General features: G+C 40.2%; 1 protein-coding gene across 5 annotated transcripts in view; it reads left to right on the top strand.

Annotated features, from left to right (window-relative positions):
- ANO8 (anoctamin 8) overlaps positions 1-16366 on the top strand; it is a 168119-nt gene extending 151753 nt beyond the window's left edge. For 3 of the 5 annotated variants that reach the window (XM_082265893.1, XM_082265894.1, XM_082265892.1), the window contains 2 exons: positions 11911-12021; positions 12629-14019. In XM_082265893.1, coding sequence (XP_082122019.1) covers positions 11911-12021; positions 12629-13288 — 771 coding nt within the window. In that variant the 3' untranslated portion in view covers positions 13289-14019. Of the gene's footprint in view, positions 1-11910; positions 12022-12628; positions 14020-15724 lie in introns of those variants that run through there. The other 2 variants (XR_014225598.1, XM_082265895.1) reach the window with 2 other exon arrangements.
- The last annotated feature ends 866 nt before the right edge of the window (positions 16367-17232 follow it).

Below are 17232 nucleotides of genomic sequence, written 5' to 3'. Positions count from 1 at the left end.
CTGTGTGAAGTCATTCTTGTCTGATTGGTGACCATTCTTTGCTTGGTCTTGGGCATCAGGTTATTGCTCCATGTTCTCCCTCTGGTCATGTTAGCAGGTTTCCCTATCGGGCACGGGGTTCTGCCTCATTCGTTGTCAGATTTAGAAGTTGATGCTTCAGGTTGCACTTGGGTTATGTTTTTGTTGAACCTGTTTGCAGTTGCTGCTGTTGCCCACCCCTCTGTTTGACTGCTTTTATACATCCTGACAGTATATGGCTTTCAGTGGCCTTTAATGGACGAGAAAGGGAAAAAATATATATATTTTTGTACTAGTTATAAAATTCTTTGAGGGTTCCATCTCTGTGTTACTGTATGATACAAACCTAGGCATGCTGTGTAGAAGTCATGCTACCCTTGGCTGGCCTACATTTTTTTTTTTGCCAATATCCTCCTGTAGGTGACAGTATAACTCATCAGAACATGACTGTGTCCCCTAGTATCTAATAAACAGTATAGCTCGTCAAGGGATCACTGTTTCATATATACGATTGTGAACACTGCATTTCTGGGTATGTGAATAGAATTAGGGCTTACTCCCAGTGAGTGCATTGCAGTGCCTTATGCATTTTCTTGTACTTTCCCTACTGCTAAAAAAAAAAAAAAGTGGAAACACTTTTTTGCAACAGAGATGTGTTGCAGTGCACTTAGAAAAAAAATTGGCTGCCTGATTTTTCTTCACTACACTCGTACACGATAAAGCATGCCAGCGCAACATGGTAATTTGTAGTACATTTTTTGATGAATACAGCAAGGAGTTCTGTTTGAGACCTGTACAAAACACTGCTTAAATCAGTGCAGTACATTGCATAAATGCACGTCTTTGGTACAAGCACACTTCATCTGCTCCAGGATGATTTAAAATCCCTGTTGCGTGATGACGCTTTGGAGAAGCCCCTATTAGTGATCTGTAAGGCTTTAGTGCTGTCAGTTCATGTGGGTCTTGATCTACTGCAATCGAAATGGATGATGGGCGGAGGTGCTTTACCTGTATGGCAAGGACGGGGAGATGTTTGGTATTACCCCTTTACCCAGTTGGTAGCTGTGAGGGGATAGATGGATACAATTTAAAATTCTGCATATGGCCTATCTGACAGCGACTCCATCGTTTTTTTTTTTCCTGTGGTGGAACTCATTTGTTGGCGGTGTGGGGATGCTTCTGCTGACTCTCCATGTATTTTGGTCCTCCATATTCAGGAATTGTGCCAAAGTTGTCTGATTTATCCACTCAGTAACTATGATCTCAGTTCTGCTGATGGTTGCCATTTGTCTCCTGGGTTTAGTCCACCACCTGGCATTCACCAGGGCATCTAGGACCCTTCTGAGTTTTCTTCTTTTTTATGCTAGGAAGGCAATTGTATTAGCCTGGAAATCGGAGCAACCTCCCTCCTTTAGAGTGTTGGAAAAAAATGGTTAATTTGGTGATACTGTTGTATAAAATGACTTGCCTCTCGTGTGGATGTCCCGGAAGAAATGCCACAAAGTGTGGGACATGTGGCTTGAGTTTCCCTCTACCACCAATGCTAGGTGTGCAACTGATAATAATGTAACAGCCTGAGTTTTTCTGTCATATTGAGTGGCGTGGCTGTGTAGGGGCAGAAAAGATTCCTGTCCCACCCCTACCCTTCCCCCAGGTGGGGAGTTAGCTTTGCACTTTACTTGTACCTGCCATTTTTTGTATTTCTGCCCTTGGTGCCTAGGTCTTTAAATGACCATTCCTATTGTGATCAGTTCTATATTGATTATATACTTATCCATTTTTGACTGTAATACCCTTCTTGTTGATCGAGAGTTCTACCTGAGCTGCTAGTATTTTGTTGGGTTTTTGTTATGGTTTGAACTATTCTGAGTCGTTTAATGCCCAGAGACTCTGTTTTGTAATTGTATCTAAAACTTGTAATACAACCCAATTCAAAAAAAGTTGGGACACTGTACAAATTGTGAGTAAAAAAGGAATGGACTAATTTACAAATATCATAAACTTATATTTTATTCACAATATAATATAGATAACATATCAAATGTTGAAAATTAGACAACACAAACAAGAAAATATGGGACTTTAAATGAGATCAACTGGACCTGTAACATTTTATTAAATGAATACATGTATGGACCATGATAAGTGAATACATACAGAGAGATGACATAAAACATTATTTTACATATTGAATATAGGTAAGTACAATACAACATGGATCAAACATAGGTCTCACAGAGGTATGACAAATTCAATATGACATCATGTCTCTGTAGACTCGCGGTCTCTAAAGATATCAAGAATTAAAACATCTGAGTTATAGTAGGCTCTATGCATTTCATGGACCTCCGTCCATTCGTCAGGAGCTTAGATAGTAAATAATATTTGAAATTGGAAGTAAAAATTGTATTGAGATAACTTGTTTTACAAGAAATTTAAGTCTAAAAAATCTAATAAAAGGTGTGTGGGTTACCACTACCTTAAGTAATGTAATCTGCCAGAACACATCCAGTGCTGGAACAAGAGAACCAAGCCGAACCGGGGGACACTCAACCCGGGGCTGAGGCGCAGACACAGCCATTCGCATACAAAGGGGAAAGAGCCAGCAGAAAGGAAGAGACCACATATAGAGTGGGGCTCAAATGGTAAAAACGGCACCCCAAACAAGGAGTGATGGAGGCAAACTGGGATCAATGAGATCTAAAAGTATAAAGGCAAAATAGTTACAATGATAAGATACTCAAATTAAAATTTAGAATGGATTAGGAAGTATAAATAATACAACCATGTAAGCCCAGAGATTGCCAGTATATGATCACTAAGGTAGTATCCTCCTAGGAGGTGCAAAGAGAATGTGCATAAGAAATAATAAAAGTGACATGTAGAGGTAAAAAATATAAGAGAAGGCAAAGAAGTGCGCTGAAGGGTGATAAGAGGAAAAGTGAAGGGAGACCCCTCGTAGCATAAATAGGAGATAAATTATCAAGTGCTCAAGAAGTGCTTATAAAGATGAGAGTGGTGGGAATGGAATACGGGACATTACCAGAATAGCCCAAAAATTATGAGAAAATCAATCCAAAGGGTCTAGTGGGTATAGAAACCAGTCCGATCCATGCTGGATGCCTCGATGCGTGCAACTGTGCCAACGCCATGTCAGCGTCAACCTTTATGGACGGAGGAGGCTCCCCCCAACATCCGGTCTGCCGTACTGGTAGTGGGTAAGAGCAAGCCATCCATGACGGAGGTGGATGTAAGTGTTGGCCATGGAAACATGACGCCAATTAGGCGCCAAGCACCAAGTACACCAAACATGGCGCCGATGGGAGGCATGACATCCCGCCCCAAGCCCGGATGTACCCACAGAGACGGGCAAGGGGGAGAGGCGACAGGCCGCCCATCGCAGCCCCGGATCGAGTGATCCGGACAGACCTAAAGGACTCTCGTTGTACACTGGATGGTGGGAAAATTGATTAGACATAAAATGGTATTAAAGATACATCATGTATAAAAAAAATTAAATGACTGAAAAAAGGTTAGAAAAGATGTGGCAGTGCACAAGAAATACGGGTAACTTCTACCCAATGCGATAAAAACAGAACAAAATTATGAACTGCCAAACTGCAAAAACACAAACAAGAAAATATGGGACTTTAAATGAGATCAACTGGACCTGTAACATTTTATTAAATGAATACATGTATGGACCATGATAAGTGAATACATACAGAGAGATGACATAAAACATTTTATTACATATTGAATATAGGTAAGTACAATACAACAGGGATCAAACATAGGTCTCCAAGAGGTATGACAAATTCAATATGACATCATGTCTCTGTAGACTCGCGGTCTCTAAAGATATCAAGAATTAAAACATCTGAGTTATAGTAGGCTCTACGCATTTCATGGACCTCCGTCCATTCGCCAGGAGCTTAGATATTAAATAATTTGTGAAATTGTAAGTTAAAATTGTATTGAGATAACTTGTTTTACAAGAAATTTAAGTCTAAAAAATCTGATAAAAGTTGTGTGGGTTACTACTACCTTAAGTAATGTAATCTGAAGGCCTGACAAAATTCTCTGATCTCTGTGATCACACTACGGGCAAACCCAGACCGATAAAAGATATCCTGGACGCTTACCATCTCCCGGCTTCGCACATCTTCCCTATTCTGCAATGTCATAGTTTTATTCGATCCTCAGGGGCCTTGCACACCAATAGGTTTCTAGATCCCCTACTGGATCCCTTGTTGCTCGCTGGGACTTACAGCATCTCCGACATCTACAAACCCCTCCAAACTCTCACGTCCTCTAACCTTGCTGGATCATCGGCGGCCAATTGGGCCAAGGACTTTCCTATGGAGGACCTGGTCACGAAGCTGTTTCAAGGATACCATTGTACTCTTCGCCTGACCCCTAATGAATCGTGGAGGGAGACGCAGCTAAAAATCTTGCACAGAGCCTACATTCCTTTTACGTCCAACGGGCAGTCTCCTTCCACACGTCTATGCCCCCATTGCAAGACTGACCGCCCATCATTACACCACCGATTCTGGGCATGCTCTTTTATTTCTACGTTCTGGGACCAGGTGTTGGCGCTCATCCACAAAATCACACTTCTTCAGTTGCCGAAAGACCCCTTATTACTTGTTTTTGGATACTGGGACAAACGTCTGCAAATATGGACTAGCCTTCCGCTACCCCACCCTCGGATTTGGATCCTCACCTGCTTACTAATAGCTCGCAGAGCTATCCTCGCTAATTGGATTACAAATGAGGGCCCTACTGTAACACAAGTCCACCGTGAGCTCTTGAGCCTTATGACCAAAGACCGGATCAATATGGACTCTAACTCTTCATCCTCATCGGATCGTTTCTTAAGCAAATGGCAGGACTTCCTGGATTCGCTACCCATAAATGCTGTCTCTGCAATGACGGCGGACGCCTTTGTTTATGCTGTTGATGGGCAGTAAAACCACCGCTGTAGGTTATTTTGTTATTCTGTCTTATCCTGTACTTTCGCCATCGCACAGGTACCCCTCCCCCCTTTCTCCTTGATTCCCTCCCACCCTTTATACCTCCTCCCCATGATCCGCCTTGTTTGTCCCCCCTTCCTCTTCTTCTTTCTCTTTCGCAACTTCTCTTCCCCCCCCCCCCCCCCCCCCGTGGCACTAATCTTATTTAGGTGTATAAGATCCATCCAACTAGGGTTCTAGTATATTTTGTTTCTTTTCTGGATCTGGTTCTGTGAATCTCCTTGTTTCTCTGGGTCAGATTTGAGCCCCTTATATTGCTCAGCCTTCGACCCCAAAAAATGAAAAAATGTTCTGTAACAATGTTATACTTTTTACCATGTATCGCATTTTGACTTTAATAAAGTTTCTTTCAAAAAAAAAAAGTAATGTAATCTGCCAGAACACATCCAGTGCTGGAACAAGAGAACCAAGCCGAACCGGGGGACACTCAACCCGGGGCTGAGGCACGGACACAGCCATTTGCATCCAAAGGGGAAAGAGCCAGCGCAAAGGAAGAGACCATATATAGAGTGGGGCTCAAATGGTAAAAACGGCACCCCAAACAAGGAGTGATGGAGGCAAACTGGGACCAATGAGATCTAAAAGTATAAAGGTAATTATGTAAAATAGTTAGAATGATAAGAAGTTGAAAATTAGACATTTTGAAATGTCATGCCAAATATTGGCTCATTTTGGATTTCATGAGAGCTACACATTCCAAAAGAGTTGGGACAGGTAACAATAAGAGGCCGGAAAAGTTAAATGTACATATAAGGAACAGCTGGAGGACCAATTTACAACTTATTAGGTCAATTGGCAACATGATTGGGTATAAAAAGAGCCTCTCAGAGTGGCAGTGTCTCTCAGAAGTCAAGATGGGCAGAGGATCACCAATTCCCCCAATACTGCGGCAAAAAATATTGGAGCAATATCAGAAAGGAGTTTCTCAGAGAAAAATTGCAAAGAGTTTGAAGTTATCGTCATCTACAGTGCATAATATCATCCAAAGATTCAGAGAATCTGGAACAATCTCTGTGCGTAAGGGTCAAGGCCGGAAAACCATACTGGATGCCCCTGATCTTCGGGCCCTTAGACGGCACTACATCACATATAGGAATGCTACTGTAATGGAAATCACAACATAGGCTCAGGAATACTTCCAGAAAACATTGTTGGTGAACACAATCCACCGTGCCATTCGCCGTTGCCGGCTAAAGCTCTATAGGCCAAAAAAGAAGCCATATCTAAGCATGATCCAGAAGCGCAGGCGTTTTTTCTCTGGGCCAAGGCTCATTTAAAATGGACTGTGGCAAAGTGGAAAACCTGTTCTGTGGTCAAACGAATCAAAATTTTAAGTTCTTTTTGGAAAACTGGGACGCCATGTCATCCGGACTAAAGAGGACAAGAACAGCCCAAGTTGTTAACAGCGTTCATTTCAGACGCCTGCATCTCTGATGGTATGGGGTTGCATGAGTGCGTGTGGCATGGGCAGCTTACACATCTGGAAAGGCACCATCAATGCTGAAAGGTATATCTAAGTTCTAGAACAACATATGCTCCCATCCAGACGTCATCTCTTTCAGGGAAGACCTTGCATTTTCCAACATGACAATGCCAGACCACATACAGCATCAATTAGAACATCATGGCTGCGTAAAGGAAGGATCCGGGTACTGAAATGGCCAGCCTGTAGTCCAGATTTTTCACCCATAGAAAACATTTGGCACATCATAACGAGGAAGATGCGACAAAGAAGACCTAAGACAGTTGAGCAACTAGAAGCCTGTATTAGACAAGAAATGGACAACATTCCTATTGCTAAATTAGAGCAACTTGTCTCCTCAGTGTCCCCAGATGTTTGCAGACTGTTATAAAAAGAAGAGGGGATGCCACACAGTGGTAAACATGGCCTTGTCCCAACTTTTTTGAGATGCGTTGATGCCAGGAAATTTAAATCAACTTATTTTTCCCTTTTTAAAATGATACCTTTTCTCAGTTTAAACATTTGATATGTCATCTATGTTGTATTCTGAATAAAATATTGAAATTTGAAACTTTCACATCATTGCATTCTGATTTTATTCACAATTTGTACAGTGTCCCAACTTTTTAACAAAAGAAATGTCAAATGCACACTATAGGGTCTATTGATCATATTTGTACCCAACATTTATGGATTTTTCCAAAGAAATCTGGGGTGAACGTTGTATGAAGTTTGTGTGATAAAGATATAGACCCATATATCTTGGTGCATGTAGTAAATCTTTTTTAAAGCTTAACTCTAGGTATGATTTTATGATTATAGCAAATGGTATTCACAGCCATTTAGATCCAAAATTGATAGACCAGGAATGTATATTTCAAATTTTAGCAGTAACTGGGGAAAATTATTTTCAATTGCGTATTAGATCTTTCAGGGTCTGTTATGTTCACATTTTGCGTGTGCTTTCTCAGGCATTACAAGTGGGATCTGCTTTCTCTGTTGGATATTTCATTTCATTAAGGTAGACTTTAGCAGGACAAGACCCTGTCAGTGGGAGCAAAGCCAGGAACTAGAGCAAGATCTCACAAAAAAACTGATTAAATTGACATTTTTATTCTTCTTCCAAACCATTGTTTGTTTTGCCATAAAACAACAGGGTTCAGTACTCTGATCTGATCAAAGAGAATCTCTTGTGTATCACTGTTTTATTCTCATAGTAGAAAGGTGTTTTCCATCAATAAAAAAACATTAACTTGTTCTTGCTGGGGCTTATTTTGATATCCCTGAGCTTACTATATTCCATAGTTTTTCACAGGAACCTTACAATAGGTGACAGGTTGGTGAGATCTGAATGTAGGGCCTTGAAACCAGCAATAACTTTTTAGATGTAAATGTTCATACCCGTGTTTCTGCTGTATTCAATGCACTCTGACACTGAAAGGGAAAATCTTTGTTCACCCCAAATAGGTGCGATGGATTCCAATAGGAGTCATTACACCTGTCAATCCACCATGTAAGTGAAACCATCTGGAAAATAAAAAATCAGGGTGCCTAACACTACCATATACTGAAAGCATAGGGCTTGCTACCTATGTCTAAATATTTTGCAGAACATTAAAAATCCCGATTGTTACTTTGCAAATTTCCATCAGCTTGATGAAAGTTGGGGACTCCTAAAACTGTCTCCATGTACTTTCTGATGTACTATTTTCCAATAAAATAAAGGATTAATGAGCATCTAAGGAATCAAAAATCATATAGGATATCCACGCTAAAACATGTCAATTACAAATAAGCAGCTGCTTAAGCAATCTGTGACACTAGATGCAAGAATTGTGATAAATATAAGAAGCAGCGCTAAAAAATTGAACTCAATGTTGTGAAAACACAGAAATGAATCAATGTAATTACATCATACTTTTTAGATGAAAAACATGTAAAAAGAAATCACACCAAATATATAAATAGTGTCCATAAGGGCCCATACACAAGGGCTGAAAAGAAAACCTGTATGTGAAACAAAAAAGTCTAAAGTAAAAACAATTGTCCACAATTCACTTGCTCCACCAGTGTTTCCACAATCACAATTCGTAGTGCTTCCACCACCAGGTGATACCAAGTATTAAAGCCTCTTACCGGATCCTGTGGACCATCATATAGTATGGTCAAATGCATGTGTTACATCTCCTTTTGAAGGGAAACTCCAAAGCGCCAAACGTGATCCAGTCAGGGTTGGTTCATCAGCAGGTTAAAAAATAAAAAGCATATACGCCCATAGTGTAACCCATAAACATTTATTCAAAAAATAACAAGTGAAAAACTTGCAAAGGGAATCACACTAAGCAAATCCTTGGGTGCGCGTCATAGCCACGCCCAACGACACTTCGTCATTACGCACGCTTGCTGACTGGCGGGAGAGTCTAGTGCAGCCACACAGCCTGGTGCTTTTTGAGAGAGCAATTGTATATGTTTTTGCTATATGCAAGTTTTTTAAACCTATTGCCCAAGGATTTGCTTTGTGTGATTCCCTTTGCAAGTTTCACTTGTTATTTTTTGAATAAATGTTTATGGGTTACACTATGGGCGTATATGCTTTTTATTTTTCATCCTGCTGATGAACCAACCCTGACTGGATCACGTTTTGGAGTTTCCCTTCATAAGGAGATGTAACATGTGCATTTGACCATACTATATGATGGTCCACAGGATCCGGTAAGACGCTGTAATACTTGGTGTCACCTGGTGGTGGAAGCATTACGAATTGTGATTGTGGGGACACTGGTGGAGCAAGTGAATCGTGGACAATTTTTTTCCCTTTTGGACTTTCTTGTTTTCTTTTCAGCCCTTGTGTATGGGCGCTTATGGACACTATTTGTATATTTGGTGTGATTTCTTTTTTCACCTAATAATTTTGATGTCATTATATTGATTTATTTCTGTGTTTTCACAACATTGAGTTCACTTTTTTTTTTATCTTTGCTTCATATATTTATTACAGCATCTAAGGAATGCTTTTTGGTATATACTGTTTTCCCTTTTATTGGCTGAACTAGATGGACTTGTGTCTTTTTATTATCAACCAGACTAACTATGTAACCGTACCTGTATATAGGCACTCAATTATTTTAATTTTTTTTTTGCCAAATGTGATATACACTTCAGTAATGTTGAAAGGTGGTACAATTGCTCCAGCTTATGGCTGTCAAGTGCTAGAGCATTCTAACACATTTAAATGTGTTCTACAATACTTTTGATATAGATTCTCAGTATACACTTCAGTTCAGGACCTGTAAAAAAGTGATGGTTTTATTTTTGGACATGCTAATTAATTACTAAATATTCAATATTAAAATCTGGTTCAATGCTCTCTGTTCTTTTATACTATACAGTGGGGAAAATAATTAATTATTTGACCCCCTGCAGATTTTGTAAGTTTGCCCACTTACAAAGAAATGAAGGGTCTATCATTTTTATCATAGGTGTTTTTTAAATGATAGAGACGGAATATCAATCGAAAATCCAGAAAAAAAAACACGATACAAATGTTATACATTGAGTTGCAGTTCAGTGAGTAAAATAAGTTTTTGATCCCCAAGCAAAACATTAATTAGTACTTGGTGGAGAAACCCTTGGCAAGCACAGAGGTAAGATGTTTCTTGTAGTTGGTTACCAGGTTTGCACACATTTCAGCAGGGATTTTGGTCCACTCTTTACAGATCTTCTCTAAATCCTTAAGGTTTCTTGGCTGTTGCTTGGCAACTCAAAGTTTCAGCTCCCCCCCCCCCCCATCAATTTTCTATAGGATTAGGGTCTGGAGACTGGCTAGGCCACTCCATGACCTTAATGTGCTTCTTCTTAAGCTGCTCCTTTGTTGCCTTGGGGATATGTTTGTGGGTCATTGTCATGCTGGAAGACCAATCCACGACCTATCTTCAGTGTTCTGGCTGAGGGAAGAAGGTTCTCGTACAAGATTTTAAAATACATGGCACCGTCCATGGGCCCCTCAATGTAGCAAAGTCGGCCTGTACCTTTAGAAGAGAAACAGTCCCAAAGCATAACGTTTCCACCTTCGTGCTTGACTGTAGGGATGGTGTTCTTAGGGTCATAGTCTGCATTTTTCTTCATCCTCCAAATACGATGAGTCGCGGTAATGCCAAAAAGCTAAATTTTGGTCTCATCGGACCACAGCACTTTCTCCCAAACCTCTGAATCATTTAGATGTTCATTGGCAAACTTCAGACGGGCCTGTACATGTACCTTTTTGAGGAGGGGGACCTCGTGGGGGCTGCAGGATTTCAATCCATGGAAGTGCATTATGTTACCAATGGTTTGTTTGGTGACTGTGGTCCCAACTGCCTTGAGATTATTTACAAGCTCCTCCTGTGTAGTTCTGGGCTGATCCCTCACTTTTCTAATGATCATCCTTACCCCATGAAGCGAAATCTTGCATGGCGCTCCAGACTGAGGGCAATTGATGGTTATTTTGTATTTCTTCCATTTGCGAAAATTCACTTCAATAGTTGTCTCCTTATCACCAAGCTTCTTGTTGATGGTCTTGTAGCCCATTTCCGCATTGTGCAGGTCTACAATGTTGTCCCTTATGTCCTTTGACAGCTCTTTGGTCTTGCCCATGATGGTGAGGTTTGAATGGAAGAAAATAATTCTGTGTACAGGTGTCTTTTATACACACAACAAGTTGTCGTTAGGAGCACCTTTTTAAATTGACAGGACTAATCTGTGTACTACATGAGCACATACTGTAGCCAGTCTGTGGAAACCAGAATTATTGTTGGTTGGTAGGGGATCAAATACCTTTTTTACTCACTGAACTGCAACCCAATTTATATCATATTTTATATTTGTATCTTGTGTTTTTACTGGATTTTTGGTTGATATTCTGTCGCTATCATTTAAACTCTACCTATGATAACAATTATAGACCCTTATTTTCTTTGTAAGTGGGCAAACTTCCAAAATCTGCAGGGAATCAAATAATAATTTTCCCCGCTGTATGTACTAGTCAGAAACACTAGCCAGTCGTTTCTTGATTTTTAGAGCTGCCTCATCACAGTTTTTAACACTCCAGTATGTGGATTGTGTATATTTGCTAATAGAAGACTAAACCCTTACTTTTGGAAAAAAAAAAAGAATACTAAACCCTTTGGGGTCAAGCATGTCTAACCTATACCAGTTACCTACCATTTGATACCTCATTATTGACCTTGTCATCAGGTTTATTGTACACATGTATGAATGCCTTTTTTCATCCTGTGCATTATGTGCTTTTAAATCACTTCCAAGTAGATTTCAATTTGATTGCATTTTTATTAAAAATTATTACGTAATATTTAATGGACTGCTCATAACATTTTTATCTTTCCATCTTTGTAGCACTTTGCACTGCTCTTGAAGTACATAATACATGTGGTGATTCCAGATATTCCAGGATGGGTGGCGGAGGAGATGGCAAAGTTGGAGTACCAGAGGAGGGAAGCATTTAAGGTACATATTCTATCCTTCAAATATGCCTACAGTACACAAAAGCTCAGTTTAATCTTTTATTGTACACTGTTAAAGTAAGGATTTAGGGATGTTGCTTGCTAAAATCTAACACAGTGTTACTGTCCTGCTAGAATGATGTATGGGAAACAAGATTTTCTAGAGCTAGGAAGGAGCCATATGTATTTCTCCTTAATGGACCTTTACTGCTAAGGGCAAATGGCTAATGTTACCATGTTTAAACTAACCGATGTACATGAATATTCATGTACATCATTTTATATCAGTGATGCTAAAAAGGTGATTTAGATGATCTTTGGCGATCAAACATAAAATACATAGATGAAAGAGCCTAATACCCAATTCTGAGATTGCAGACCTGTGAGCTTGCCTTCAAACATTCACGAACGAAACCATAACATTTTCAGAATTATAGCATGTAACTATTAAGATACAGTTATTTGAATCAACACGTGTAGTTTTAGCATTTACAATTAACCTACTTTTGTGGTGCTACTGTCCTATATGATATTTACTATTCGGGAAACAACCTACAGATATGCCTTAATGTAACATTTTTTTTTTATTAAATCTCATTTATTTTTAACAGAAACATGAGCGCCAGGCTCAACATCGTTATCAACAGCAACAACGCAGAAAGCGGGAGGAAGAAGAGAGACAGCGCCATGCAGATTACCATGCACGAAAAGAGCGGGAATCAAGGGGTGGGGAGGAAGGAAGATCTGGACAGGACTCTCAAACACATGACAAAAACTCAAGTAAAAGTAAGCCATGTGGTCCCCAAGGGGGCAGTACTCATGATAAACCGAAAAGGCCAAGCTCCCTGCTGGCCAGCAATAATGTGCTGAAACTCAAACAAATTATACCCCTGCAGAGCAAATTCTTGTCGGGGACAAATGCCAAATCTCCACAGTCTCCTCCAGGGGGTGATACCAAAATTCCCAGCTTCCTGAGTTTCAAGTTCTTGAAATCCCCTGAAACACGAAGAGAAGCGCAGCCAGAGAGAGCCCACTCACCAACCAAGCCTTTCCATCCTGGCAAGTTGTTTAACTTTGGCAAAGGGGAAGGGCAAGGGCAAATGGGTGGCAATGGTTTAGCAGCACCTATCTCAATACAACCTCGTGGGGCAACAGCTATGACTGCCTCTTCAGATGGAACAGTTCCTGGAAAGTCTCAACTTAATGGAGTTTCCGAAGACATGCCTGTGGATGAGATTGAAGAGGGTCAGGGAAGGGTGCATAAACAGTGAGCCACCTTTGCCCTACAGCTGCCTCCATTCCTCTTTTGAAAAAGGGCATGACAGTGCTGTCAGAGGTGCGTTATTGTCAGGGGAATTACTTTCCCAGATTCTCTTGGAGTCCAGGAAAAGGAGGATTCTCCAGATGTTGAGATGCCACCTTATTTAGCTACACTGGTGCAATATGCTGTGTACAACGGTGCCACCTTAAGACAAGAAGGTGCTGCGTTGTATCATGATGCTTGGTATCATTATACAGTTCCAGCCTTACTGGATCATGAACAATCTGAGCTGTGTATTGTTACTGGGTATCTATAAACATCTCAAGCTTTTTGATAAGTGGAATTTGTTTTTGCGAAACACTGCGCTGTACCATGGTGATCATGATGAGTATCATGCACATGCTGGGTCTGGGTCTTCTCATTACAATGATGCCATGGTGTATAAGGTAACAGAATATATCCAATACATATCTGAGCCCTCAACGATGAGCTTGCCAAGGTGTATAATGATGATAGTTTTTGTGCTGAAGACTTCCACTCTGTCCTCCTGGCCAGATAAATCGCAATATACTGTACGACCTTTTTCAGCATTGGCTAAGGAGTGGAGATGACATCTGGGGTATTGTAAATTACATCCTCTTTGGCATTGTCTTTTCATAAGCCGAGAAGGGGGTTAAAAAATCATTACTACAGTTCACCATGGAGAAGTCCATCTGTGTGTCTGGTAATTTCACTGCATCATTCCTTTCACATAGATTATCAGTATAATATTCTCTGTAAAATCCCTCTAACATGCAGATTTACAGTTCTATAATGATGGCCATAGCACTGGGGTGCAGAGTGTTGCTTAAAGATTCCTCCAGTGCTTACTTGATACAGTCCTCTTTGAATATATGGATTCAAACATTTAGCGTCTATAAACATCTGTTGGTGGAGTTTACAGAGAAGCTAAGCAATTCCATGCAGCTGCCTTTGACTCTGTGTCCAAACACTGCCTGTATGGCCCATAGAACCCAGCCAGATTCCTTTTTTTATTAAGATGTGCTAGGTATATGACTGCTGGGATCGGGTTGCTATTAGCATTATAGAGCCTTCACTTGTGTTTCTACATTACGCCCTGTAGCAATGTATGTGTTTTTTTTTTTCCCCCATAAGAGCTGGATGGTTAATGACCATGCCAAAAAAAAAACCTCTAAAATAGCCTCACCATTGGCTCGCTATATACAAAGCATTTTTCTGGCATATATATTTGTGTTTTTTTTTGTATACATATACACACAGACAGGCATATTTTAATAAGGTAGTGCAAAATGTAATCAATACGTGCAAAGGGCTGTAATTGATAGCAACCAATCGGCTTTCATTTTTTAACACATCTCCCTACAGTAACCTGATATCTGCTTGGCTGATATGGATTTCTGTCCTTTGCACATATTCATTGCACTGTCTAATTAAACCTGAAAGGGCTTTACATGGAAATATAGTATGTGGCACACTGACTAGAAGGCTAAAACAACCAGTTCTTTATGCGTAAAACTGACATTGGAATAATACGAGTTCTAGCACATTTCTCTTGTTTGCACTCTTTGAAACCCCTTCTAATAATAATAGCTATACATCCTTATGGGGTGGGCCTCACATAAAGATTGGCGTTTCTAACTTAACATAGTATTATCCACCAATGAATGCAAACCTATACCTTGGAGTGTCCACATTCCCAAGCACTGTATCTTTGCTGTGACAGTCGCAGTAAAACATCTTGGCTAGTTATCAGTGTCCATAGACCTAAAAAATCACTGTTCTGCAGTGAGAAAGAAAAAATCTTGTTGTCAGGGAGCACACACACTGCTACATTGTGCTCAAGCATTGTGTAACAAGTTGAAAGCTTTTTGACCAGCTTAGCTCTTTTTTGGAATGGCAAGCATAGGTCCTGTCATGATGCATTAAACAAAGTCCAACTTAAATCACATAGACCTGTCAAATATTGTTCCTTTTTTGTAATGCAAGTAAAAGATAATGCTAGTGTGAAACATTCTAGTCATGTATGTACAGAGTTTCCACTCTGTTTCTGCTCAAGCCCCAGTTATTTTTTTTTTTTGGGGGGCACTGGGGGAACTATTTGTAAAAAAAAAAAAGGGGAGTGTAACCTCCCCCCCAAGAAAGAAGATGGCTACAACCTATCCATTCAGTAGATGAGGGACACAGATGTGAGTGTTGTGTACAGTTTGCACTCATTTTCACCATTTCACCAAACCGCTCTGATAAAAGTGGCTTTTTAAAAAAATCGAATTTACATGTCTGTTGTGTTTAAATGAGAGGCTATTGAGGAAGACACACAGAGCATTTGAATTAGTTTAGAGACTGAAGAAGAAAACAGCTTCATACTTCAGATATTCAGATTTCTTTGCACTATAGTCTAGTGAAGTTCTTTTTATGTTTTTTTCAGCCTCCAATCTGTCTACGGAATCACACCTGACATGCTGTACTTAAAGTGGAACTCCAGCCCAAACTTGTTAGTTTTGGAAAGACTGGAGAAAGGTTAGATTCTCTGTTGGGTATTTGTTTTCTGTGTCCATGCTGGGGAGATTTCTCCTCACTGCCTGTCCCAGTTACCACCAGGGTATTGCTCTAAGTTGAACATCCTGTTTCCCTACTCAATAAATTCCTTGGGTGTATGCACTGGTAAGCAAGGGATTATTACTGAGAAAATATTGAAAATTTTGTTTGGCAGGAGTAAAGATTTAACACCTAATGATTAAAGGACAAAAGTAGGTTATATGGTCTGTAGCATTTGTTGACTTGTAGGTTGGAATTTACAGGTTCAGAAAATATTGTTTTGGCTTCTCATAATGCAAATAAAAGATAAGGGTAATATAAACGAAACCAAAAAGTCATGTATAGGGTTGCTGTTCCACATCCGCTCAAGCAACACTGGATATAATATACGGTAGATGTTATCAGCATGAAGTAATGTAAACGAGTAGAGAGAGATTGACAAAACTGAAACCTACATAAAGAGGAGTGTAGGACAGCACTTTATTTTAAAATTGCACAATTCTACAAAGTATTCCGTGCAGTTTTTCTTTAGTTTAAGGACACTTTAATGTTGCCTTTGCAGCGGTTAGCTGGATCCAGCAGATTTCAGCTGCAAGAATCATGAATTCTTGCAGCTGGGATCACAAGTGCAAACAACTGTGACTGCGTTAAAGTTACTGAGGAGGCGTTACTGTTTACATGATCCACATGTTTATCATATATGGGGATAATCCTACACCCCCACCTCCCCAGAGAGTAATTCCCATACCATAGATTAATGCCCTTCTCAGGATGTAGATAAAAATCACAATAGTCTGGGATATAGGGAACCTCCCTCATCCCATATATACATATATATACATTCACATTTGTATATTGGTGTGCATGTAACCGAACAGAAGTTATTCTCCCCCTTCCTCCCTGAAGTCACCTGGAAAATGTCACAGGTCCCAGAAACTGCGGGACTATTCTCAATGCGCGTCACAGCTCACGCATGTACAGTGGGCACCCAGCTGTAAAGCCACAGGCTGTCAAAGCCAGGTGCCTACAGTTGAAATGCTGACGCCGGGGACAGAGTACGGAGGAAAGGGATTGTTCGGGTAAGCACATTGCTGGACCCTGGGACAGGTGAGTGTGTGTTTATTAAAAGTCAGTCGCTACAGTTTTTGTAGTTGCTGACTTTTAATAAACACAAAAAATGACTGGAGCTCCTCTTTAAGAGGAGAAACTCTCCTATGATGGACATATTTTACAGTGGTGTTTTACTTGAAAAAGTAATGTATAAAATCTGTCCCACCTCAGCCTGTAAGAAGAAGGCTTCTGTAAAGAATAGTGCATGAAAGCAGTCAGAATCTCCTTTTCCTTCCTCTTGTAGGGAAATGAAAAGGAATGACTAATTGACTGCCATGGGCAGTAAAA

Source organism: Pelophylax lessonae, assembly GCF_965119305.1.
Source record: "Pelophylax lessonae genome assembly, chromosome: 1".
Lineage (NCBI taxonomy): Eukaryota > Metazoa > Chordata > Amphibia > Anura > Ranidae > Pelophylax > Pelophylax lessonae.
The sequence above is the reverse complement of the archived record's forward strand: the minus strand, read 5'-3'. Positions and strand labels throughout refer to the sequence as shown.